Raw genomic sequence first — 26,995 nt, forward strand, 5'->3', positions numbered from 1 at the left:
GGACTCGATGCAGCATGTAGATAATGGCGTCATCAACCCCGATGCCAGGATGGTATGCAAACTACAGCGGGTCCAGCGTCAAGCTTACCTGGGCACGGAGGTGGCCCAGGACAATCCTCTCCATGGTCTTCATCAGGTGGGAGGTCAGTGGTTCGGCTCCTTAGGATGAGATATTTTGGGAACCGGGACCATGCAGGATGTCTTCCACAGAGCCGGGACTCTCTCCAGGCTAAGACTCAGGTTAAACATGTACAGGACCACTTCATTGAGTTGGTCTGCACACTCCCTGAGGACCCTGGGGCTGATGTGGTCAGGGCCTGTGGCCCTCCCTGGCCTTAATTCTCCCTAACTCCCTCCTAACCTGGTCCACTGTGAGGCAGAGGGGGCGGGTGGTGACTGGTCATTGCTATTTTATACTTTTACTTTGCTACTTTGTATTGCATTATACAGAAAGCTCTTTTATTTTTTGTGCCCACCCCATGTATATCAGTGAGGCTAAACAATGCAGCTCTCAGTATTGACACAGTCCAGTCCAACAGTGCCGCAGCCTCCAGTTATCACACAGGTAAACCAACACCTCTGTGAAACAGTGTGAACACAAACTGAACATTGATTCTGAACACATGATAAAGATAATCACCTTTTTATTGGCCAAGTATGTTAGATACAAGCAATTTGTTTCCGGTACAGAACCATCTGCGGCGCCATCATTCGAATCTTCGATTGTATTGATTTTATTTTAGCTATTTATTGTGGTTGTACTCTGGGCCTTTAAAGTACTTTGGTCAACTGGGTGTTGTTTTTAAAGTGCTATATAAATAAATATGGTTGCCACTCTCATGAAGGAGGATTTATTGCAGCACTGCTGTATCAGACTGGGTGAAAAGCGAATAATGGTCTTTCAATGCACTTCGGTGACTCAAACACCACAGCCCCTAAACAACAATTTCCGTTAGATACCTCCACCCGATTAATTACATGTTGGCCGACGCCCATTAGTCCCACCAGAACCCTCAGTCATGGTGTCCCGGCCCAGCTTTCCTGGTCCCGCCCCCCGTAAGAGAACATGAACGTAACAGGAGCTCTGGAACACAGTCTCTGTCCACAAGGCATATTGTGAATTGACTGTTTGATAATCTACTGTTTAATCTAAAATGTAACCTTTTTTGTTTTGATAATTGGTTTTATCCTGTTTCAGCAGACTTTTATTTTTAATGTCCTCTCTATGACGTCATATTTTCTCGACACGCTGAGGTAAACCATGTGACGTTACATTTATGGGACGCTGCTGCAGGATGGGGGTATGAAGGTGAAAGAGTAAAATATAATAATAATAATAATAATAAAAATCTTGGTTTTAAGGCTTTATTGTCCTTCGCTGTGAAGCCCCGGAACAGGTCACGAAACGGCTGACGTCACACGGGTACGTTCATGTTCCGTTTTTAATTGGTGTTTTTAACGTGTATGATAGGGAGGCTGTTAACATCTGTCCACTATTTGATGAGTTCACGATTTAACACGTTATTTTATAACGTGTTAAATCCACGTGTTTTATAACGAGGTCTGAATCGTGCAGCTGCCTTAATGTATAGAGCTTACTGTTGTTTAAGTCCTTAATAAGTCTGACACCAGAGATCTCAGGCATGTTCACCTGATCAGTCCGGTTTCAGGGTCCCTTTCATCTCAGGTTGGTGATCTAGTTCTGAATAAACTGGGGTTCAGGATACTGGACTCTTCTTTAATCCATAGTCCTGTTTGTCTCATTGCGTTTCAGGACTTTGGTGAGGGTCACCATGCTGAGTGTCAGGGGATCGGTGAGGTGCAGCCTCCTGCGGCTTCCTGTTCGAGGACTCTGTTCAGCTGTGATCCACAAAAAGTCACCAACACCTGGTTTTACCTGGTCTGCACCCACAGTCTGCCTCCACAGGTCATCTGTCAGGACTCTGTCAGGTGTTAGTGGTGCTGATGTTCCAGGTGGTCCAGGTGCTTCAGGATGGTACAGTGGCCTGGCAGACTCAGCTCCAGTTCATCTGTGTGAAAACTTCCTGGTGAGCATGCAGCAGGTGAGCGGGTTGCCATGGTGGCTGAGTATCACCGTGGCAACACTGTCAGTCAGGACAGTGATCACTCTGCCGCTCGCCGCCTACCAGCTGGTCATCATCTCCAGGGTCAGTCTCCATGTTACTCAGATATTGTGTATGAACCATTAGATTGGCCACAGGTCTCATGAAGTGTCATCAGATCAGATGTGAAACTACATAAATTCATATTAATATCTATAATGTAATCCGGCAGATGAAAGTCACAACATTTACAGTGCTCACACAGTAAACCTAAAATGTCAGACTTGTGTAAAGTGTTTAAATGTATACTGAGATTGTGTCTGTAAATGTGAACTCATATCAGACTGTTAACACTTTGTCCTCAGAGAGATGAAGTATTTCAGGAATCCCCACAACAACACGCACTCCCACGAGTCGTGTACTCCTCATATCAGACACATTTACACCGGTTCCGTCTCAGACTTTACTTTTCATCTTCCTCTTTCAACCAGTCTAAAACTGCAACTTCTGTCCTCATGAACTTTCTCACTTTTTCTTTGGTTAAATCTGTTTGATCCCAGTTCACTGTCTGATCCCAGTTCACTGTCTGACAACAGAAACAGAAAAACATGTAAATGATGTCACTTGGCTGGTGTTAAAGCACACTGAGGCATGAGTTCAAAGTTCAAAGCGTTTATTTTGTCATATGCACAGTTAGGAAACATGTTTCCCTGTACAATGAAATTCTTACTTTGCCGTCCACATGAATGCCACAATACAAGTGAAATATAAAGTAGATAAATAAACTGAGGGCACTGAACACAGCTTTAAGCATGAGCATAAGTATAAACCTTATTGCCAAGTATTATCAAAAATACAAGGAATTTGACTCCAGCCCAATGGCCCCCGGTGTGCACAGCAATGAAAACAAAATATATACAAGTTAAAAAGCACATGTTAAAAGAGCAAACATAGACTAACTAGTCAACAATGACAGCCTGTGAGAAGAAGCTCTCCCTGTGCCTGGTTGTCTTGGTGCACAGTAACCTGTAACACCGTCCAGAGGGGAGGAGTTCCAACAGATTGTGTCCAGGGTGTGAGGGGTCAGCAGTGATCCTCTCTGCCCTCCTTTTGACCCGTGAGGTGTACAGGTCCTCCATGGAGGGCAGGCTCACACCAATGATCTTTTCTACAGTCCTGACTGTCCTCTGAAGTCTGTACTTGTCCTGTTTGGTTGCTGAGCCAAACCAGACAGTGATGGAGGTGCAGAGAACAGACTGGATGATTCCTCTGTAGAACTGGATCAGCAGCTCCTGGGGCAGGTCGAACTTCCTGAGCTGGAGCAGGAAGTACATCCTCTGCTGTGCCTTCTTGGTGATGGTCCTGATGTTGGACGTCCACTTCAGGTCCTGGGAGATAGTGGAGCCCAGGAACTTGTAGGACTCCACGACTGAAACAGTGCTGCTGAGTACAGTGAGCAGAGATAGGGTGGGGGTGCTCCTCCTAAAATCCACTATCATTTCCACTGTCTTCTATGTGTTGTGATCGATCAATTTAAACACCATTAACCTGATTGGATGATAAAACAGTGATTTCCTCAGTCAGCTATGTATCTGTCTCCCTCCTCACTACATGCTGCTGTGATGCTGTTTTGTTTAACTGAAGACAACGATGAAGAGATTTACCTGTTTTATCTTGTTCATAGTGGACAGAGCTCTCTGCTGAAACTACCTGGAGACTGTCAGTATGGGCACAGAACGATCTCACATGACAACAGTTTTAATGTTCAGATAGAATGATGTAGATGTAGTGATGACACAGAACCAACAATCAGGAAATCAATGGCTTTTGAGGCTTTAATAAAAATTAATGTCAGATTTGAGACAGTAAACGTGACAGTCATGTTTCCTCAGCGATGATGTGTTCTTCACTCTCATTCCGAAACACATGTTTGTACTACGCTAACTGTTTACGTGGTCCTGTTTATTGGCATGTTCTGTCTGCACTCATACATGATGAGTTACATGTGAGTAGCAGCTCACAACAACACAAATGGTATCATTTGGACTCAACAGTAACCTGTTCCTCTATCACGGTAACCATAGTAACTTCTAGGTGATGCACAGGTAGAGGCGCTGCAGGTGGAGATTTCTGAGCTGGCGAAGAGGCTTCGATACGAAGTTTCAGTCCAAGCACGAGAGAGAGGCTGGACGGACAAACAATGCCGGTAACAAACAAACAAACAGCTATCAGTGCCAAGACTTCTTCATTTATCCCCCTCAAACTCTCTGTTGCTTGTTTGTGTGCAGGTTCCAGTTCCAAAAGAATCTGCGTCGCATTGTTTCTCAGCTCTACATCAGAGACAACTGTCACCCCTTCAAAGCCAGTATACTGATCTGGATTCAGCTGCCCCTCTGGATTAGCCTCTCTCTGGCCCTTCGAAACCTGAGCCTGGATCAGTCTGGTAAGATGACGCAGTCTGGGCCAGAGCCTGAACAAGTCCTGGTCCTGACAACCTTTCACTTCCCCATCATACCGAGTCCACATCACAGATCATGTTGAGCACAGGGAGTTAATGTCTGGAGGAGATCAGAATCCTGTCTGTTACTCAAGACCTCTTTATTAATGGTCCCACTTGGTCATTCTGTCCATCTTTCGAACATTGAGGCCATGGACATAAAGACACCTGAAAAATTTACTGTGATCACTGCAAATACATACACCTGTGTGAAGCTTCATGAGACACAGATCTATGAAGAATCAGCTCTCATGCTGTCATTGGTCGCACTATGCATCATTCTGGGTCCTGGTCTGCGGGGGTGTTCTTCATAAATCATTAAACAGATCCTAGATCAAATGAGCAATCTTAGATTTTCTAATGCTAGCTAAGGTTATCTGGATATTCTGGTTCTTCAGACCCCACCTGTGTTATGGATTAGAAAAGATGGATTCAGTAATCCAAGATGCACATGCTCTCGTGGTCAGTGACTAGACCAAATATATCGACAACTGAAACCGTGATTAGCTGATGTCTAGGGAGAGAGCGCAGTCTGTCAGTGCAGCAGAGAGAAAGCTTCTGCTGGAGTACGACGAGGAATTTAAAGATTTTATTTGAATGTAACCACAAAAGCAGAACTCTGCAAAATGTAGGCTGACAAATTAGATTTAGATGTGTCATATTTAGAATCAGAATTGGCTTTATTGGCCAGGTGTGACGGACACACGAGGAATTTGACTCTGGTACATCGGCTCTCAATGTGTACGTACATATCCTTATGTACGGCAACAGCAAGGGCAAAGTAAACAGTAAACCAACATAAGGCTGTGTAATAAAACAATATAAACAGTATAAACAATGCAGACAGACAAAGGAATGTGCATTAGGAAATGAGGTAAAAATAAGAATAAAAGTACTTAAAAAATAGACCTATACATATACATATATACATACACACACAGTCTAGATGCATTCGACAGATCTATATGACCAGTCATACCCTCGTGGGTTAAGTGTTAATCAGAGTGATGCCCGGGGGAAGAAACTGTCCTTGTGCCTGGTTGTCTTGTTAATCCATGTACGCACTATGTGCAGCTCTGCAGTGTGGCCTGGCAGCAGGGGGCGCTCTGTGGTTCCATGACCTCACCTCACCTGACTCCACCTGGATCCTACCTGTCTGTGTGGGACTCACCAACCTGCTCATTGTGGAGGTCAGGTTGTCAGCAGGTGTTTCATCATGTGACCTGTGATGTCATTATTCTAAATTTGTGTCTTCTTCTTCTTCAGGTGTTTGCTCTGCAGAGAGTCAGTCCGACTTATTTCCAGAAGCTTCTGCTGAACTGCGTCAGAGGATTTTCAGTCCTGATGGTCCCCATTGCTGCTACTGTCCCCTCTGTGAGTCACAGGCGCAGCTCGCAGTTATCTTTTCTGATCATTTAATTTGTCATGTGGTGTTGGTTCCAGTAGATTCTAAATGTATAGATTTTGAATATTCAAACTTTACTACTGATCCCCCCTCCGCACACACAAGCAGACTGTATCGGTGTCCACAGCAGATTTCCAGTCAGTCAGAAAAGTAAAAGACTGTACTCTGCTCATAGCTCAAGTATAAAATCGTCTCTTCTGATTGGCTGCACCAGTGCCTGGTTCCACATTAAAACCTGCAGGGACCCCACTGGGAACCTGATTCAGCAAGTTTTAAGGAGACACTTTATTTTGAAAGTTTCACTGTGAGTCCAGGTGCCAACAGGAGGAATACGGAGTTTTCATTCTGCTGCAGGGTTCATGTTCAGATCTATTCGATGACTCTTGGACTTTTTCTCTCAACATGTCAAGTTTTTTCTCATCTGTCAGACATTCACGCATTCCTGTCAGCATCACGTGCTCATCAGAGTAAACACACACATTTTATCTGTCTAAGATCAGAACATGCATATCAAACTCTAAAATATGTTTCTGATGGAAAGCTGAGACCTGAACCAGGACCTGAGTTGATCTGGATTACATCTGGTCTGATCAGGTCCTGTTGTGTGGCAACACGTTTCAGGTCTGTATTTTAATACCCGATTCTGTCAGACTTTCCCCTGGTTCATTTTGGATCCAGTGTTATTCAAACATGATCATTTAAATTATTAATGCATCTTATTAACTGTTTTGTCTATAAAATGTCAGAAAACAAACACACATTGTGATTTCCTACAGCCCAAAGTGACTCATTTTATTCAGTGGTGATAGAAAACTGTGAAAAACAGAAAACAATGAAGTTTAGACTTTTTTAAAATTACTAAAAGTGATTGAATGATTAAGAAAAAGTCTGATTAATTTTCTAACAAGTATGTGATTAATCAATTAAGCTTTAGACTAATGAGGTTTATATGTACCGGGTCTAACTGTCAGCAGAGCAGACATAATCCTTGGGTCTAGTCGGACAGGTTCTGTTTACACAGAATAAGGTCCGACATCAGTGGAGACTCAGGTTCAGGTTTTGTTTCCAGTGACCAGGTTCTCTGGAGCATCAGTGTGTTCATGTGATCATGCAGCAGTTCAGATTCTCTAACATCCCTTTGTTTTCTGTCCCCCCCCCTCCTCCAGTCCATGGCCCTGTACTGGTTTACCTCCAGTCTGGTGGGGTTCTGTCACAACCTCCTCCTTCGATCTCCTGCGATCCACAAAATCCTCCGCCTGCCAACTCATCGATCAGACTCTCCATACAGAGACCTTCTGTCTGCATTCATCAACAAATATTACAAATAAATACACAGAATAATGCACATGTAACCCACTCGTGGGTATGTACACCTCGCTCTAGGTTCAGGAGGAGCTAAGTGTAGTGTGAAATCACCAACCAGCACAAGTCAATAAACTTAACCAACTGCAATTTTATTAACTGTTTAGAAACAACAAAGTTACAGAACATTCAATAGAAATGAAAATTGGGCCCTTAAAATAAAATTGTCCTTAACTTCTCTTAGTGATCACTATAAGGGGTATTGTCCTCTGGAGGAATTCTTTCTTATTGAAGTCAAGTAAATGTCAGTGAGCGATAGGATTCACTCAGAAGTTTTCAATAAAGCAGTATCCAGTAGTCAAGGAATACCTCCAAATGTATTCAGTTAGGTGGCAGTGACTGGTTCAATCCTACCATAAGCAGGTTGTTCATCCACTTGCTCTGTAGCCGTATAAGTGCTGATTTCCAGGAGATCCATTGGGTGGCTCACCATCTAAGGGATCTGTAGATCTTCTCCACGGAATGTCCAGTGCTTCCGACTTCAATATAAGACCTGACCGAGGCGAGGAAAGCAAGACGAGCAGAAGAACAGGACTCCTGATGTTCTACAGCTCCCGCACCATTCTCCCTCGTTATGATTATCCTCCTGGCGTTAACTATTCTTTTTCTCTTTTCTTCAGTACCAGTATTTCTCAAGCTCAACGTAATACACAGAGCGTTCTTTCCTTTTCCCTCGTGCGAAGCTGGATACGGAAACTGCACTGTGAACTCTGTGTTACACTGTAAAACGTCCGTCAATTTTCTACAATGTTCCTGATCTAGCTAAATAATTTGACTAACACCAACTATAGATACAGTGAAGAAAATAAGTTATTTGAATACGACTTTGTGATTGGTTAATACTTGGTGTTATTTGCTTCTATCTTAACCCTGCTTGTGCAACCGGGTTACACATACATCAAATACTTCTGCAGTATTGGTTTTCTATGAATGTGTCTCAGGCCTGGTCCACGTTATTCTCTGAACAGTCAGTACTTGAGCTGAAGTGAAGAGTCATTTTGTTTGTCACAGTAAATACAAACACTGAGGTCGAAGGTCTTTACAGTAAATCTGTTTAGACTGACTGTTTACATTGTGGGTTGATTCATTTATTAATCTGACCTCAGATCAGAATTAGCCAGCAGCACTCAGGCGTTTGTGTGTCTTTTGCCCCTTGAGGCTGCACTGGCAGTTGTTGGCTTGTGTGCGGCCTATAAAATGCCTACAGACCAAAAAGGGATCTGCCAGTGGATAGTATAACATATTATAATGCAATAAATGTACAAATAAGAATCTATACATATCACACTATGATGATGGAAATGGGCAGTACATGACAAAAGTTAAAATGAAAGGAGAAACTACAATTGTTTCTCTGTTCAGTGACTCTGGTTATAATTTATTGCTAAGTGGTTATGATTAAACCAGGAGAAGAAGCTTTGCACTGATAAGTATGATAAACATTGTGATAAACATCTGGATTTAATGTTTTAAATTTTGATCAACTTGTGTTTATGGGTCAGAATTTAAACCCACCAGCAGATCAAAAAATGTTTTAATGTTAGGAAACATTTCAGAGATGTCTAACAAAGTGTCTGATTTTATGAACAGAATGTTTTTAAAACTGAACTATACACGGTAATCCACCACACAGTACCAAATATAAGCTTTATTATAAGTGCTAAATCAATCAAATAGGGACAATAAAAAATAAAAACTATTTTCCACAGTAACTGGCAAATTTGAATATTGGTGGGAGTTAGTCATTATTTTTTAAAATTAATTTGATTTTATATTTTGTGCCCACACTTGTCCTCTCCTGGAAAAAGGCAGGTTTGTCTGTGGAAATTCAGCAAGTCATTGGTCATTTTACTCAGAGAAAGTTAAACATGAGAAAAGATCCAAGTCCCTACATGTACAGTATATGAAACATAAGGATGTGATTTCGCTGAGCTGCATGACTCTGTCCGCCTTCCTTTTTCTGCCGAATTCCTGTTTCCTGCTGCTACCAAACAATAAAAGTCTGCAGAGACTCCATTTGCAAATAAAACAGGAAATAGGGTTAGGGTTACCATGACAGCAGAGATGTGCCCTTTCAGGCCCAGCTGATGTTCTGCTGTTGACACTTGTATATGAAGCCACTGATCCCAGAGTTAACATATCAACACTACAGAAATATCTGATCATTATGAGCAAAATGAAGCAGCATGAACGGTACAGTATTAGTTCACTGAAGGGGTACCCGTCGTTAAAAAAAAAAGTTTATCTCATCATGTGAACTGTGTGTAAACTATAAACGTGACCCATAAACGTCAGACAAAAATCAGATTTATTTGACTTGTAAAAAAACATGAGGGAAAACTAAAAACAAACTTCTATTTTCACTTTGTGCTGTTGTTACTCTGAAAGTTAGCAGGGAGGTGGCTGATTGACCACGCCACTATGAAGCCATCATACGAGGAGCGATGCTCATCGACATCAACTCCTGGAACAGAAGTTTACAGGCATACGGCAAGCGGACCAGAGAGATCTAATGGACAGAGAGAGAAACAAAAAGGTATAAAAACAGATTTACTAAGGTTTCAGAACATTTGTGTTACACCACACAAAATGACTTTGGCAGACAGGTGCAAGGAATACAATACCCATGAGCCTCAGTTCAAGAAGAGAGACAGGTGTAAATCAGAGCTGTAGCAAATTAAAAATACTTTAAATTTGAACTGATTCAAGCTACAGACTCTGTTTTCAGAGTAGTTCAATCATCTTGAGCTTCAACCTCCCGTTAGTGGCTCACGTGACAGTTTTAAGCTCTATGACCAGAGCGTTCTTGCAGAAATGCATCTCAGGAGTCGTACATGTAGGGAACATTTATCTGAAGTCCATAGGCTTCTTGTAACGCTGACCTTTTTATCAAAGATATAACATTTTTTCAGGAGTTTAACCCATAGTCTCCTGCAGACCTTTACTGCAGTAAATGTCTGAAGTGACTCACTACAAATCTGTAAAAACTGAATTGATTTGCCTGGTTATTAATCACAGATATCTGTGTCCTGTTGTGACCAGTTATCGACGATGCTCACCTGTGTCTTGTTGCGGCAGCCTCGACACTCGTACGTATGTGTTCGTGTGTTGGCGATGGCCATCAGTCCGCACAGGTTACAGACATGAACTTGATATGGATCAGATGCCTCAAACAGACGCTCTCTAAGGAACTGGGCCGCTCCGTGAGCGATCTGACAGTCACGCTCCATCTCCCCAAAACGCAGACCACCATCACTGAGGGGAGAGAGGTGAAGCCGACAGGTGAGGGCAGGTACCACAGGGTCTTTCTGGCAGATGCCATGAACCGTAGCAGTGAGTGAAGCTCAGCAGAGCCTGGAGCCACCATTTTCTGAACTGTCTCACCTAAAAGTTATCGTCTCACTGTGAGTGTATATACAGTAGGTGTAGCTGTGTTACTCACCGTGATCGTCCCTCCATCGGCTGTCTGTTGAGGATCTGGACAGGGCCCCGGGCCCTCGAGTGGATCTTATCATCCACCATGTGCTTGAGACGCTGATAATATGTCGGACCGATGAAGATCTGAGATGTCAGCTTCCTCCCCGTGAACCCATTATACAGGACCTGATCGCAGATCAATGGTCAGTTATCAGACAGTTGTATTGATGGTCAGCAGTTTAAAACCAGCTTTTCTTGAATCTGTTCAGAATGTTCCCTGTTTGCTGCTAATCAACTTAAATGTTTTAAATGGTTAAATATGATACAGATCATGACTGAAGGGCCAGGAGTGACATCACAGTGATGTCACACTGACGTGGACACGAGGTTCATGTGTCTTAATGTAATACCAGTGTGACCTCAGTCTGACCTCATTTCCTCTCAGGTGGTATCCGTATTCAGACAGCAGGTTCGACACCTTCTGCACGTTGACAGCATCATTAAATGGTGTTGCATCGCCAATCTCACCTTTGTTGGCAGACACCTGAAACAAGACAGAAAATTATAAATATGTAAAACGCATGTACCAACATACAGTAAACTGTACACGTAAACATGTCTGTAAATCTCCGTAAATGTGACAGTGAGGGTGACAACGTGTCTCAAAATCAACTTTTTGATTCTGTTTATTCACTAATTTTTTATTATTTATACTTTTGTTAGTACATATTTATTGTTTCGTTGTGATCAGAATGCTTGTGTCAAATGATCATTGCACGATACAGTGATTGATTAGTACCTTGCCCTGCAAGCACTCGATCAAATGACCGACTGTCATTCTGGACGGGATGGCGTGAGGATTGATGATAATGTCAGGTGTGATTCCCTCACAGGTGAACGGCATGTCCTTCAATACAAACCACACAGACCTTTCAGACATCAAAGACATACTGTAATTGCGCTGTCTGGGTTAAAAATCGTCAAATTCATTAGTATTTGATCGTGTCTGTTGACTTCCAGTTTACCTCTTGTCTGTACTGGATCCCGCAGGTTCCTTTCTGCCCATGTCGGCTGGCGAATTTGTCTCCGATCTGAGGAATACGAACTGAACGAACCTGCAGAAAACAGGAAAGTGGTCGTAAAAAAAAATGCTAACAACAAATTTTAAATTTCCTCATGGTCAGGTGTTTTGTCCCCTCACCCTGATCTTGCAGAACTTGTAGCCCTCCTGGTTTAGGGTCACCATCACCTGGTCCACAATGCCGGTCTCACTGGTTCTGAGGAAGGTGCTGCAGTCTCTCTTGATGTAGCGCCGGTTGGTGCTGTCTAACTCGTCTTCATTCTCTGGCAGCGTTACTGTCTTGCCAATGATCACATCCTCACCTGACACACGAACGCCAGGTGCAATCAGCCCGTCGTCGTCCAACTTGTCATAGATGGCGTGTCTCATTCCTGAGGATAATCATAACGTGTAACTATGTGACAGAATGTTAGCCCCGCCCACCATCAGCATCTAAAACTTGTGACTTGACTTCACAACACCTCAAATGATTGACAGGTGACTGTGAACACCAGGCTACAACCAAACAGGAGCCAGCAATGATTTATTTTTTTAACCAGTTCTTACCTTGACAGGTTTCTCTTGTCGGCTTCTCAAAGATCTCTTCCTGATCAAAACCTTTCTTTGACTCCTGCTCTTTGTAGGACCTATAGAAAACAGACCTGCAGGGTGGAAATAACAGTTTTAAATAAACTGTGTACTGAAACAAATAGTTATATCGTTTTTCCATTACAGGAACCTACTGAAATGTGTTGTGCCGAATAATGCCCATCACGGGCACCGCATTTGTTTCCACTACAGTCGGCCTGCTTTGGAGGTGCGGTCTGGGAGCTACATTTCAACACCTTTCAGGAGATAGTACTAAAATCAAGTACCAGGTACAGAGGGGTGAGGGGGTGCATGCAAGCAGAGCAGCTGGTGATGATTGGTTAAATGTCTGTGCTGAAAAAACTTAGAAGGCATCTGCACACTCTAATCCAAGAGGCTTCATCAGTTCTGCCTGACCGGTGGTGAGGAGGAGGTGTTTATCCCACCGGGTGGGGTTAAATGTCCGTGTCTTCATAACTCAAGCATTAGCATTACAAGCACCATGTGTAAACGCATAGCTGACTGGAGGTGCAGCCCCTCCCTCTTCTAAACAGAAAGGACAGAGAAAATACGGTACAGAAGGACAGCCCGTGCCAACCCTGGAGGCTATGCTTGGTGATGGTTAAGGGAAGTATGGGGTGTACCACGCATTATGTTCAGACAGTGGAAACAGCGCTGGTAACAGCAGCAACTCACCTGAAGAAGCCTCGATCCACAGCCGACCTGTTCATGATTACAGAATCCTCCTGATTGTATCCTGTGTAAGAGGCGATCGCCACGATGGAGTTGATACCTGCAAAAGATGAAGAAACTTTCAAGTACAGACACACAGGAGAACTCTGCCTGGCAGTCAGCTGGCAGGCCAAACAAGTAACGTGAAACCTAAACTCAGTAAACACAAACTCACTCACTGGCTCCAAGGAGATATTGAAACTCGCCTAAAATGTATTTAAGGAAAAAAAAAATGGCCGGACCTCAATCTTGTCCATCATTTTCTATCTTAAGTGTATCAAGGCTTTCTACCTGTATTTTTATACCTAAAACCTACTTAGATAAATAATCTCTGAACTGCTGAAGTTATCAGTCTGACAGTACAGGCATGTGATACCTGCAGGCAGCTCTCTGAAGCGCAGGTACTCCATGGATCGGGTGGTGACCAGTGGTTTCTGAGGATAGTACAACACATGAGCCAGCGTGTCCATACGTACATGGAAGTTCGTGATGTAGACGCCCATGGCCTGTTTACCCATAGCAGACTGGTACGTGTTCCTGGGAGACTAAACAAGAACAATCATCACTGAGAACAGCTGTCATTACTGCAAAGAGACGATTGTCCTTCATTAATATTCACATTATTTTATTTTCATTGCTTCTAATCTCACTTGCTCATACCTGGTTGTGGTCGGGGAAGGGGATGATGGAGGCACAGACTCCGAGGATCATGGACGGGTGGATCTCACAGTGGGTGTAGGTGGAGCAGTAGGCCACGCCCTTCTCCTGGAGGTCATCTGGGGTCATGGCGAGCATCACTGTCTCCTCTTCCAGGGTGTCGATGTACTCCACTACACCGCTCGCCACCAAGTCCTGCCAGCTACCCGTCACAAACAAACCAACCAACAACAACTGGTCAGCAAATATAAACTCTACCCATCCCTCCATTATCTATACTGAGGGGGTTTGCTGGAGCCAATCCCAGCTGACATTGGGCAAGAGGTGGGGTCCATCATGAACAGGTCGCCAGTCTATCACGGGGCTGAAACACAGAGACAGACAACCACGCTCACTCCCAATCCTACAGGCAATTTGGAGTCGCCAGCCAACCGAAACTTTACTGGAGAAATCCACATACTCTACAGAAAGAACAGGCAAAGTTTATGGAACAACCAACACACTGCACAACTAGTGTCAAACTCAAAGGAAATAACATACTCTTTGTGATCAGTTGCCAAAGATGAGATGAGTGGATGAGACAACAGAAAAGCTGCAGAGACAAAGGACAAACTCTACTGCAGTAATCTGTATTCTGTGCCTCACCTGTAGTTGTTGTATTCCCTCTCCTTCAGCTGGTCGATGTGTCGTCTCTTCAGCAGTAGCTTTTGTTTCTCGACGATCAGCAGTGGTCGGCAGATTCGTCCAGCATCTGTGTAAATTCTGATCTCACGTTCTCTGATGTCTCTAATCATCGACACCTTGAGAAACAGCATCATCATCATCAAATCTCATGTCAGGCACGATGACGTCCACCTTATTATGGGTACGACTGCATGGCCATAAACATAGGAACGAATGTGCCGTTACCTCGGACACGATTATATCCATCTGTCTGCGGAGCTTCCTCAGTGTGTTCATCAGCTGTTCGGGATCTTTATGGATTCCAACCCAGCAGCCATTCACAAAGATCTTAGTGGCACTAAATCATTTAAACACAAATAAAAGCACACAATGATCTCTCACTGAGTTTCATTACAGGGTCAGTTCAATTTTTAAATGATGAAAGTTTGGTTCCTCATAACAAATTCAACACCTCAGTAGTTATTCATAAAGTCTAGGGTTGTACCCAACTAAGAATTTTGTTAGTCAGCTGTCCAGCACTATACTGTCAGAAAATCAACTGGTGTGACGTTAACATTACACTTTAAAAGAGATGGGCAAACAACCTGGATGCACAAACGCAAAATCAGCCACATTGCGGCGACCGTTAAAATCTTTTCTCTTGTAAAAGCACACCATGATGTTTGAATACCGTTCTACTACCTCTCCCTCAGCCAGAGCATCGTCCCCACCTGCTTTAAGACCACAACCATCATCCCCCTTCCCAAGAAGAGCTCGGTCACCTTCCTGAATGACTACAGGCCAGTGGCACTCACCCCAGTCATTATGAAGTGTTTTGAGAGTGGTGCTGGCCCACATTCAGAGCAGTATACCGGACACCCTGGACCCCCTGCAGTATGCCTACCGGCCCAACAAGGCCACCTCAGACGCCATCGCGGCTGCACTCCACTAGTCCCTTTCTCACTTGGAAAATGGAGACTCCTACATCAGGATACTCTTCATTGACTACAGCTCCGCCTTCAACACAGTTGTCCCCCACAAACTCACCCACAAACTGTCCACACTGGGTCTGCACCCCACCCTCTGTGACTGGCTCCTGGACCTTCTGACTGGCAGGCCCCAGACTGTCAGGATTGTGAATAGGACTTCAGCCAGCATTGTTACAAACACTGGCACCCCACAGGGATGTGTCCTCAGTCCCATCCTCTACACCCTGTTCACCCATGACTGTGTCGCCTCCCACAAAGACAACATCATCCTGAAGTTCACGGACGACACGGATTCAGAAGCTGGTTTTCCTGCAGGAGCTCTTTCTCTCTAATCCAGTGCTGTAAAAACTTTCCTGTGATCAGACTTTCAGTAAACTTTCTGTTTATTTTAAACAGTCCTCTGCTGTCTTCACTCCTCATGCTTCCAACAAAAGAATTGGGTTAATTTCTAACAAATACAAGTGACCATTCATAGTTCAGTGTCACATGGTCGTGCTTCAGGGTGCGCAGGAAAGCTGCTTCCATCCTCAAAGATCCAACACACCCCCAGCATGGACTGTTCGCCTCCCTACCCTCTGGCTGGAGGTTCAGAAGTGTGGAATGCAGGACCACTAGACTGAAAAACTCTTTCTTTCCCTCTGCCATCAGACTCCTAAACAGCTGAGGAGTTTATTACCAGGAAATACGTGATGTACTGTTTACATTCTCAGTTTGCACAATGACTGTTGACTGCTGCACATGCTGCTCCCATGCAGCATACATTGTTATATTCTTATATATTTTTTACTATATTGCTGCATTTGTTGCTGCTTAAAGTGCCTTAGATTCTGTGTTACTTATTTATCTACTTTATATTTCATTTGTATTTTGTGGCATTCATGTGGACGGCAAAGTGAGAATTTCATTGTACAGGGAAACACGTTTCCTAACTGTGCATATGACAAATAAACACTTTGAACTGAACTACCAAAGTACTAAAGTACAAATGTCACCTTTATGTGTCTTGTCGTAGTGGATTTTGGTGTGTTTTCTCCTCATTGTAGGCAGCAGTTTGCTCAATAGTGTAGTGGGACCTTATACATCCACACATTGAACAATGTCACAGTTGAAGTGGGCATTTCCTCTTATCATAGGGACGAGTATTAAGCAAACTGCTGCTTGGCACAGCAAAATGAGGAGGAGAAGACAAACTAATGGGGGCTGCCTTCTATTGTAATGCACACTGGCTGATAAAAAATAAAATATAATACCATAAAAACAAAGATTTGACTAGAAGAGTCTCAGTTGACTGACAGGTCTCTTGACTAATGACTCGACTAGTCAATTTTCAGGGAGCAGCCATAATAAAGTCCAAGTTTTCACTCTGACAGAAGGTGACGCTGCCATCTTTACATCCATCTGAGAACTTAAACAGCACGTTAAGTGATTTTTTTAAAATCACTTTTAAGGCCAAGTATGTGTAATGTGTAAAGAATTTGTCTCCGGTACAGAACCGAGGTGGCCATCTGCGGTGCCAACTCACACAATGACAGTGGTGCAGTCTTTGCAAGGCAATGACCTGGTCATCAGGAGCAACTCGGGGTTCAGCGTCTTGCTGAAGGACACCCCGACATGTGGAATAGGAAGAACGGGAATTGAACTGTCAACCTTCTGGTTAGGGATGACCGCTCAACCTCCTGAGCCACAGCCGCAGGCCCACGCTAGCACCAAGTTGACCAGAATACTAAAATGGAACTGAAACATCCCAACTCCCCACTCAGTCTCATCTTGTTTACTTGTGGCCTTACAGAAGAACATTGTACAGTAAAAGCGTGGATTGCAAGTAACCCAGTCTGCGAGTGTTTTGCAAGACAAGCAAAAAATTTTAATTTGATAAACGAGCGAGGTCTCGCAATACGAGTAGTAGGTACGCTTTTTTTGCTGAGCGTCGCGTCACGTGATGTAGGCCACAACTGAGCCGATGGTTCTTGCGTCTCACTCGTATAGTCAACATCTGTAATGCAACAATGGCCCCTCACGCCAGCCAAGATCCTTTTCAAAGGTAAAGCGCAGGTTAATTTGTTTTATTTTTTACTTTATACTGTACTGTATATTTTTGTATTACTGTAATCATTCTTATATGGATAAGTGGGTGTGGAACGAATCATCTGAGTTTCCATTATTTCTTATGTAACAGCTGCTGTCCTGCAGAGACATGTCCCTTCACTGTCAATTTCGAGACAAAGATAGAGGAAACGTTATGTGATGCAGGCAGAAAAACGAGGCAGGTGTAATAATGCATGTATGAGCGTTATGTAGCCTCCAGTGCAATAAACTAAATATAACCATCACACATAGTCTGAAAGTTCTTCTGCCGTAATGTATATATGGGTATAAATATGGTCTCTCTCTTTTCCCCTGCATTCTTTTACTATATTTGATTGCACATATTATTTTAATGCACACAATTTTTATTTATTCACTTATGTTATGTTTTCATTGTCGCTTTCTATTATCCGTTGCCTACACTGACACCCACTGTACCAGAATCAAATTCCTTGTATGTTGAAACATACTTGGCCATTAAAGATGATTCTGATGAAGGAACAGTTTGATCAAATGGATTATTAATAACAAGGGACTGACTCTGCAATGGCAGCGGGTGATATCTCCTCCAGGTTCTCCATACTCCACTCCTCCAGAAACTCCAGGATGGGAGATGGCTGTGAGCCCACAGAGATGTAGGCCATGAGGGCCAAGTTCTTCACCAGACCCACAGCATGACCCTGAAGCACAGAGGTTGTTCATCAATATACTAATCAACGTCATTATGAAGGAAGCTCAGTTGAAGTTTAGGTTTTAATCATCCACAACAAATGTCCTGTAGAGCTCAGTGTGACGTATTTACACTTGTCACTTGAATGAAACTGGATTTAGGTCATCTGGGCTCTAGATATTTGTGGTGCGTGTTGTGTTTTGTACCTCGGGTGTCTCGGCCGGACACACCATTCCCCACAGCGTGTTGTGCAACTGTCTGGGTTTTGCCAGTTTGCCATCTCTGCCAATGGGAGAGTTCACTCGGCGGAGGTGGGACAGAGTGGATGCAAAGGTCAGACGGTTCAACACCTACAAGCAGAAAAATAAAACAGGACGATGTTTGCATGCTGACCTCAAAACATGATCCTGTCTAACAAGAGATGAATATAAATCCGAAAAATATTGGTGTGTCTGCACGCATGCTATACTGAGCTGCTGAAAACTGAAAATTCTTCTCAAAGCATTCATTCAACACTGCTATGTTGACCCGCTTAGCTGGAAAAAGACCTCTGAACTCAGCAGCAGATTGAAGCGCTTCAACTAACAAAAGCTAAACACTCCTTTACAGGTTCAGATGGCAGAGCTGTTCTGACCTGAGACACCCCAGCTCGGGCCTGGTGAGCCTTCTTCACGTCACCCCAGTTTCCGGTGGCCAGAGAGTATTTGAGTCCATCTGAGATGATTCTGGTTTTAATGGCGAGCTCCAGATTAAAGTCTTTCCCTCTGTCGATGAACTTCTGAGCATAAATCCTGATCTCCTTCAGCAGGTTCTTAAACATACTTAATAGCCAGAAAAGAGGTTTCAGTTTATTGCTCACAATGACAACAATTAAACCAGAGTACACATTACACATCATGCAGTACTTTTGATGTGAAAACGTGTTTTGTGTGTATCTTGATACACGTACAATTCTGTGCAAAAGCTACAGGCACTAAAAAAATAAAAAAAAAACCACATCGAGGCCGTTTCAAAACTAATGTTATAAACCGTTTTTAATTCTTGGTGAACTTCATCCAAAGTGCAGTTATGAGAGCAAACCCAAGCCAGATCAGTATTTGCTGTGTCCCCCTTTGCTTTTAAACCAGCCCAGGTCTCCTCAATCCACTTGAAGACAGTGTCTCCAGATACCTGGCAGGTAGCTTGTTCCAGCTGCCAGAGTTCTCCTGTGGACTCAGGTGGCCTCAGTGTTCAACTTTGCATGTGATCCCAGACTGACTCCATGATGTTGAGATCAGAGCTCTGTGGGGGCCAGACCACCTGCTGCAGGACTCCTGGATCTACTGGTCTCTGCACATGGTTCTTTATGACTCTGCTGGAGGTCTGGGCTCAGTTGCAGCATGAATTTGGGATGGATCAAATGCCTCCTGAACGCGTGCATGGTGGAGAAGAATCTAAACATCTAAAGTGACAAACTTTTGCACAGTACTACGTGTATGTTTATATGTGTATGTTCTGATTGTTAAGTTGAGCAGACAAGGTCAGAGGTCAAAGATAAACACAATGAGAAGCCCCACCCTCTGAACAGGAAGGCCAACAATGGCCCGGCGAGGTCGAGCCTCTTATTGCCGTAGTGATCTCTGTCATCCAGCTCCCTTCTGCCAAGGGCAGCGAGCAGCAACCTGTGGACCATGTACCTGAAAACAAAGTAATACACAGTAACACGCCAATACTACCAAGTGCAATACACAGTAGCACCGAAGACGATGAAACCTGACACACCTGTGCGATGCCCATAGACACATGAAGATGACAGAGACAGAACATTACTGAATGTAAGACAGTAGCTTATCAACAGCAGTGAAACACATCAAGCAGCTCCCAAAAAAGACATGCTTTGGCTAGAGGAAACGGTTTTTCCAATCAGGAGCTACAGTTTGTGATTCCAGAGATGCAGCAGGTCATTAAGTTACTTCATGTCCATTCATCCATCTTTCATGATTGTTTACATTTTATTCATTGACAAAAAAATTTTACATATTCCATCATAGTTCTCATTATCAAATGTTGTTCTAATTTTATTCTAGTTCTGAAAAACAGGTTGTAAATGAATATTTTTCATCAAAGTCTTTATTGATGAAATTAACACTGGGCTCTCACCTATACAGGTGCATTTCAGGAGTCATGCCCTAAGAAATGAGATTGCAGGTCTCTCACACACAAACCTGTACAACACCTGTCTCTTACCTGTACAGGTGAATTTCAGGTGGAACTCACCCTAAGAAGTAAGCCTTCTTGGTCTCACAGAAGTCGCTGACTCCAACATGCGGAAGCATTTCTTTCTGCAGAACTTCTTTGGCGTATTTGATTCTTCGTTCTTTTGTCACTCCAGGTTTCGCTCCTCTGGAACCAATAAAGTTCAATGCCACATTCTGCTCCTGGATCACAAATGCTTCGTCTAAAGACGGCTTCACCTGGAACACAGTGACACTACTGATGACATCACAGCACAGTGGGCATGATTAACACCGGCTACCTGCTGGTACCCCTCCAGTGGCTTTACTGTGCGACAAGTTAACAGATAAATAACTGATCAACACACTGACCATCTCCATCATCTCGGGGTCATCAAAGTCGTAGATGATGTGTTCCAGGATGTCTCTGTCCGACACAAAGCCCAGAGCTCGAAAAACGATGATGATGGGAACTTCCTGTCTAATGTAGGGCAGCGTGGATACAATCCTCTGACCAATCGCACTCTTCTTTACTCCCTGAGAGAGACAATCACTGAGTTAACCAGTCAGTCAAGTGATCACATTTGCATGATGGCACAATAACAGACTCACGGACTGAATGAGTTACATGAAATTTGCTGAAACACAACTGTGTAAAGAGAAGATGGTAAAGGCCCTGTTTGCAGGTGAATAACAGGACTCACCTGTCCTCCTCTGGCCATCATGCTGACCCATATGGTGCTAGTGGGACGCGACGAGTTTTCCAAACAGGACCGACACTCGGCTGTGTAGGCATACTTGGAGTCCTTCTTGGCAAAGACATACACCGTGTTGGTGGCCATCTTCTCCTGAGCAATCAGTACCTAAAAACCACAGTCAGTTTAGTTAGGTTAAACAAACCACCAACGTACCAGTTAATCTGGAAGATAATAGTATTCCCATCTGACAGGACTGTTTATGATAAAATTTAGTTTAGGTTTATGAAACCAAAATGGCATTATCATATCATTGATAATACCTGATGAAGGTATAGATCGAAACCTTGCTGCTATTGAAGAAAATTATTGGTAGCTTAAAACAGTCTGCAAACTTTTTTGTTTTTAAGCTGTTGTTGGTTCAGCACCTGTGGAAAGTTTTTGGATTTGCATGTCGTATGTTCTTTGTTAGGTTTATGAAGGACCACTTCCACATTCAGATAAATCTTATGTGTATTTCTTTCTGAGAGTTTCATGTAGAGTGATCAGACCAGGTGAAATGTTCAGGTTGACACAACACGCCTGTATCATAAATACAAAGCTAAAGCCTAGCATAAAGCCCCCCCCCCCAATGTGGATGGGGTCACATGGTGCACCATGATGTCAAAGCATGCCTTCTCAGAGCCGTTGATGATGAAATAACCTCCAGGGTCGAGTGGACACTCGTTGAGCTCACACAGGTCTCGGTCCGTCAGACCGCTCAGCAGGCAGTAGGTGGAGCGAAGCATGATGGGAATTTTACCAATGAAGGTCTTCTGGTGTTGGGTCTGCAGCTGGTCCTCCCCCTCCTTTATAATGGTCTTTGTGATGTCAACATACAGGGGTGCCGAGTACCTGTTGGGGGTTGGTTCAGAGAAACAAGACGACAGGTACAAGTGAGCAGACCTGGGCCTCATTTACAGTTCAGTTGGTAAAGTTTGTCAAAACTTTTGATTGGTTGTATATAAATGGTGCATATGCACAAAACAGGGCTTGAGATTTATGTACTACACTTCCCATGGAAAAGGTAGGACTTATGAAAACATCCTTAGTGTGAGAATTTGTGCACCTATATGTAAACTCTCAACTGGGTATATGTACATTTTGGACATGAGGGAAATTGACGACACAGCAGTGAACCAAGGCCTGATCTTATATTGAGCCTTCTTAAGGGTTCAACTTTACTGCATATCAAACCAACAGTCGTGTCAGGAATGTGATACCCATTCAAGCAGCTGGGTTACATTCCAAACCAAATCTTGTCTATTTATGATCCATAGTCAAGTGTTTAAGACATCCACTTTCACATGCGAGTGGTTTACTTAATTTGAGCATTGTCCTCGTGTCAACGTGTATATTAAAATTCAGCTTGGTGAAAATAGATCAACTGTTGGAGCAATTGTTAGAAAATGGAAGAGGCTAAAGACGACTGTCAGTCTCCCTCGGACTGGGGCGCCATGCAAGATCTCACCTCGTGGGGTATCACTGATGATAAGAAAGGTGAGGAATCAGCCCAGAACTACAAGGGAGGAGCTGGTCAATGACATGAAGAGAGCTGGGACCACAGTTTCAAAGGTCACTGTCAGTAGAACACTACGCCGTCATGGTTTCAAATCATGCATTGCACAGAAGGTTCCCCTGCTCAAGTCATCACATGTCCAGGCCCATCTGAAGTTTGCCAAAGACCATCTGGATGATCCAGAGGAGGCATGGGAGAAAGTCATGTGGTCAGATGAGACCAAAGTAGAACTTTTTGGTCTAAACTTCACTCGTCGTGTTGGGAGGAAAAAGAAGGATGAGTTGCATCCCAAGAACACCATCCCTACTGTGAAGCATGGGGGTAGTAACATCATACTTTGGGGGTGCTTTTCTGCGAAGGGGACAGGACATCTGCACTGTATTAAGGAGAGGATGAATGGGGCCATTTATTGTGAGATTTTGAGCAACAACCTCCTTCCCTCAGTCAGAGCATTGAAGATGGGTCGTGGCTGGGTCTTCCAACATGACAACGACCCGAAGCAGCTTCAACTCCGCGTTGCTCAGCGACAGCCCCGAAACCTGACAGATCTAGAGGTGATCTGTGTGGAGGAGTGGGCCAAAATCCCTGTTGCAGTGTGTGCAAACCTGGTCAAGAACTACAGGAAACGTTTGACCTCTGTAATTGCAAACAAAGGTTTCTGTACCAAATATTAACACTGATTTTCTCAGGTGTTCAAATACTTATGTTCAGCAGTGCAAGACAAATAAATTCTTTAAAAATCATACAATGTGATTTCCTGAAATATTTTTTTTTAATTCTGTCTCTCAGAGTGGGAATGCACCTACAATGTGTATTTCAGACCCCTCCATGATTTCTAAGCGGGAGAACTTGCAAAATCGCAGGGTGTTCAAATACTTCTGTTCCTCACTGTAAATAAGGCCACAGATGAGACAGGTGAGTCTGAACAGACCAGATGAGACCTACGTGAGGTTTCGAAGTCGGGCTTCATTGGGCATCATGGGAGAAGGAGCTCCATCTCTCTCCCAGTGGGTGGGCTTGGACAGATAGATCTGCTCAAACTTCAGCAGGTAACGAGGCTGAAACATAAAACTGATGTTTTAGTGATGTCATAGAGGCTTTATCTTAAAACCAGGACACACCAACCCTAAAGACAACAAACAGACAGGTCCAAATTCCAGTTCTAGTGCCTGGTCCAGGAGCTGTCGCTCACCGGCTCTTCCACCTCCCCTGAAGTGTGTTGGGCTTCAGCTTGCAGGTCGATGGGTGGCGCATCCTCCACGATCCTCTGAACCGACATCTGGATGAACTCGTCAAACGAATCCAGCTGCTGTCGCACCAAACCCTTCTCGTCAAAATAAGAGCTGGAAGAAACCAGAATGCTCTGAAGACTGGTTGGTCTAGGGCTGTATCCCACTAAGAATTTTGTCAGTTGACTATCAGTCAGGTGTTTAGGGTTATTTTTTTAAATATGTATTGCCTAGACTGTCAGAATGAGACAGGCAGCACACTTTGTTAAAATAATTTTAGGCAGTTTTTTCTTCTAAGACATAAATAACAAAAATAACACCTTGTCTTGTTGTAATAAACCCAATATAGTGTATCATCTGATCTCATGAGCCAAGTGTATCGTCACTCTCCTAACAGTCTAACTGGTTCTGATGAGCACCAAAAACAAGTACTTCACATGCTACTACCCAGCAGTATGTAAAGTATTTGATTATAAATATACAAGGTTACAAATTAGCTCCACCTTTACCAGCTGCAGTATCAAATGTGGTGAACACAATAATGCCTCAATAATTATAACCCAATAATATCAATGTGCCAATCTGCATAGAGTACTTTTAGTACTTTAGGTTATAGTTTGATGCAAATACTTTTGTGCCTTTACTTTACCTTTACAATATTTTGAATGCAGGGCTTTCAGCTAGTGCATTTTTAAACTATGGTATAGTTACTTTTACTTCAGTAAACAATATGAGTAGGCTGCTTCTTCCACTACTGGTTTTTGATAGCTGTGTGTGATATACTGTAAATGGGAGTGGGAAGAACAAAGCAGAGCGCTGTTGTGTTGTTGTTAACGTTACATCTGCAGCAGCAGAAAACAGCATGTGTACTACAGCAAGGATAATCACTTTTATTGGCAAAGTATGTTACACACAAGGAATTTGTTTCCAGTACAGAACCGAGGCAGCCACTTGTGGCGCCAACCAATGGCTCTAACCATCAGGGGCAATTGGGGGGGGGTTCAGTGTCTTGCCCAAGGACACTTCAACATGTGGACTGCAGGCACCATGATTCAAACCTCCAACCCTCCGGTTGGGAGACGACTGCTCTACCCACCGAACCACAGTCAATCTACAGTATATCTACCTTAAATTGGTGGGGGGCATGATGCTCTGAACTCCTCTCCATCCATCCATATGCCACCACCACTACCCTTCAAAAATGACATGTTCTCTTTGCATCACCATTTTGACTTAAGCGCTGCAGTGTGCGTCGTTGAGCTGCTTTGGGTTAGGGTTATCAAGTCCTTAACACACACCGAAATGATTTCTTTTTCTGAAGATGAACTAACATTACAACACAACTCGTGTGTGTGTGCGCTGTCCGTGTGATACACCAGCCTTGCGGTTCTGTTCCACCTTTTTCATTCTGTCAATATTATTACAAAAATTGATTATTAGCATTTCTGAATCAATTTAGAATGGTAGAAGATAGGAGTTGTCATTCTGTGAATCAATTTCAACTTCCCAACCCTTAACCGAACCTAGTCCTGTCCTGAAAAGAGTTTGGCACAGAAACGTGTACCTTTACACCCCGAGAGATGTGTTAATACATCCATTAGCATTAAAGATGGTTATCAGTATTTTCTCTTCAGTACATCAACACAGGTAAAATACAGGTAATATTACCTGATGACAATCCAGCATGCTTCCTGCCACAAATCTGGAGTGATTTCATCATCATCTTCATCGTATTGATTATCTGACAAAAATACATAAGCATTAGAGATAATATTGGTGATCAATATCTTATATAAGACTGAAGACTTCAGCTGAACTTGTTGTGGTTTGATGACTGTTGAAACAGAAGAAAATAAATTGTCAGGTGTTAAAACTGTAGTAAATAAATGAAACCATAGAATATTAATCACATTTAAAAGGCTCCTTAATGACAACAACAACAACAATAATATATGAATATGTGACATCTTGTTTGTTAAAATCTGATTTGCTTTTGGATTGTTTCAATGTTGGTAAATGTTTTACTTTAATATTTTTGTTGAATCTGTGCAAAATGTTTAATTGATTGAGATGGGTGTGATGGACACTGGTAGCAGATAACTGAGTCTTGTTTTTTAGATAAATTCTAATAAGAAAATATAAAATAGATAAAAGGGGGTATGACTAGAATACCTTTTGTCTTCTTTTCAAACAAGGATCGTGTAATTAGTATAATCTGCTGGAGCTGGGATATATAACTAGTGGTTTTCTTGTTGTTTTTTTTAAGTAATTAATTTAATTATGCTCGAAATAATGGGAAAATGATACCGCAGTATTTATACTTTAACTGCAATATCTGGTAAAGTATTTACAGCTACAAACAGTTTGTGTGTTTATGTATTTAAAAAAAAAAATGTTACTGTTTTATTGGGGTGGGGGGGGTCGGAATAAAATTCACTGTATTTCAACATACTTGGCAATAAAGTTTTTGACTGACTGATTTAACTACAAACCATAGGAGTCCAAGATTAGCTTGGTAGCATCGAAGCACCGCGCCATTAGCATTAGCCGTTGTTAGTATGTCAGTCGATGAAGGCCTATGTTACAGATGATGTTAGATTTAGCTCGAGTATTACTTACACCAGGTCAATTTACAATTACTGATGTTATCAACAACATGTAGCCTATATTCACTCGGTAGGTTAGACGTTTTCAGATGGGAAGCTGACATTAACAGCGAACAGCTAACGGTGGTTCATGGTATCAAATGCAGTCCACGTCTGCTTATCTTACTAAAGTGTAAACAGCCTGTGTGTTGCTAAAGTTTAGACGGTCATTTAATGCTAGTCGTTGCAGATGATGACACTAACCTTCGTCCTGGTCGTACATGTTTTAGCTCCAAAAAATAATTGAATCCATCAAAATACGGCACAACGTTGTAACCTCCTGCTGCTGGTAGTCTTCGTCTTATTGTGTTTAGTGGCGGTTCGTAAACCAACCTAAGGTGCATTACCGCCACCTGCTGGGCTGGAGTGTGGACCGATAATAAAGCCCAAGGCATTAAAAAATAAAAAATAAATAAAAATAAAAAAGTAATTAGAGACATACCACCACCTACTGCCGTAGGTGTCAC

General features: G+C 43.0%; 2 protein-coding genes across 2 annotated transcripts; one reads left to right on the top strand and one right to left on the bottom strand.

Annotated features, from left to right (window-relative positions):
• The first annotated feature begins 1,269 nt into the window (after nucleotides 1-1,269).
• cox18 (cytochrome c oxidase assembly factor COX18) lies at nucleotides 1,270-9,527 on the top strand. Its single transcript, XM_020585403.1, has 8 exons — nucleotides 1,270-1,301; nucleotides 1,363-1,423; nucleotides 1,775-2,168; nucleotides 4,169-4,269; nucleotides 4,352-4,506; nucleotides 5,635-5,750; nucleotides 5,827-5,934; nucleotides 7,132-9,527. Exons 3-8 carry the CDS (start codon nucleotides 1,794-1,796, stop codon nucleotides 7,291-7,293), a joined length of 1,017 nt encoding a protein of 338 aa, XP_020441059.1. The 5' UTR covers nucleotides 1,270-1,301; nucleotides 1,363-1,423; nucleotides 1,775-1,793; the 3' UTR covers nucleotides 7,294-9,527.
• A 91-nt stretch (nucleotides 9,528-9,618) lies between these two features.
• Nucleotides 9,619-26,873, bottom strand: polr2b (RNA polymerase II subunit B). The gene is made up of 25 exons (XM_020585402.1): nucleotides 26,733-26,873; nucleotides 25,552-25,624; nucleotides 23,847-23,997; nucleotides 23,600-23,712; nucleotides 21,771-21,990; nucleotides 21,106-21,264; nucleotides 20,774-20,938; nucleotides 20,445-20,641; nucleotides 19,745-19,864; nucleotides 18,823-19,009; nucleotides 18,395-18,538; nucleotides 18,059-18,198; nucleotides 14,691-14,802; nucleotides 14,427-14,581; nucleotides 13,785-13,983; nucleotides 13,501-13,669; nucleotides 13,089-13,185; nucleotides 12,372-12,466; nucleotides 11,946-12,196; nucleotides 11,770-11,859; nucleotides 11,544-11,651; nucleotides 11,175-11,288; nucleotides 10,770-10,930; nucleotides 10,387-10,582; nucleotides 9,619-9,836 (listed from the first exon to the last, which is right to left on the bottom strand). Exons 1-25 carry the CDS (start codon nucleotides 26,749-26,751, stop codon nucleotides 9,747-9,749), a joined length of 3,525 nt encoding a protein of 1,174 aa, XP_020441058.1. The 5' UTR covers nucleotides 26,752-26,873; the 3' UTR covers nucleotides 9,619-9,746.
• Nucleotides 26,874-26,995: the final 122 nt, after the last annotated feature.

Source organism: Monopterus albus, unplaced genomic scaffold (genome assembly GCF_001952655.1).
Source record: "Monopterus albus unplaced genomic scaffold, M_albus_1.0 scaffold364.1, whole genome shotgun sequence".
In the NCBI taxonomy this organism is placed as follows: Eukaryota; Metazoa; Chordata; class Actinopteri; order Synbranchiformes; family Synbranchidae; genus Monopterus; species Monopterus albus.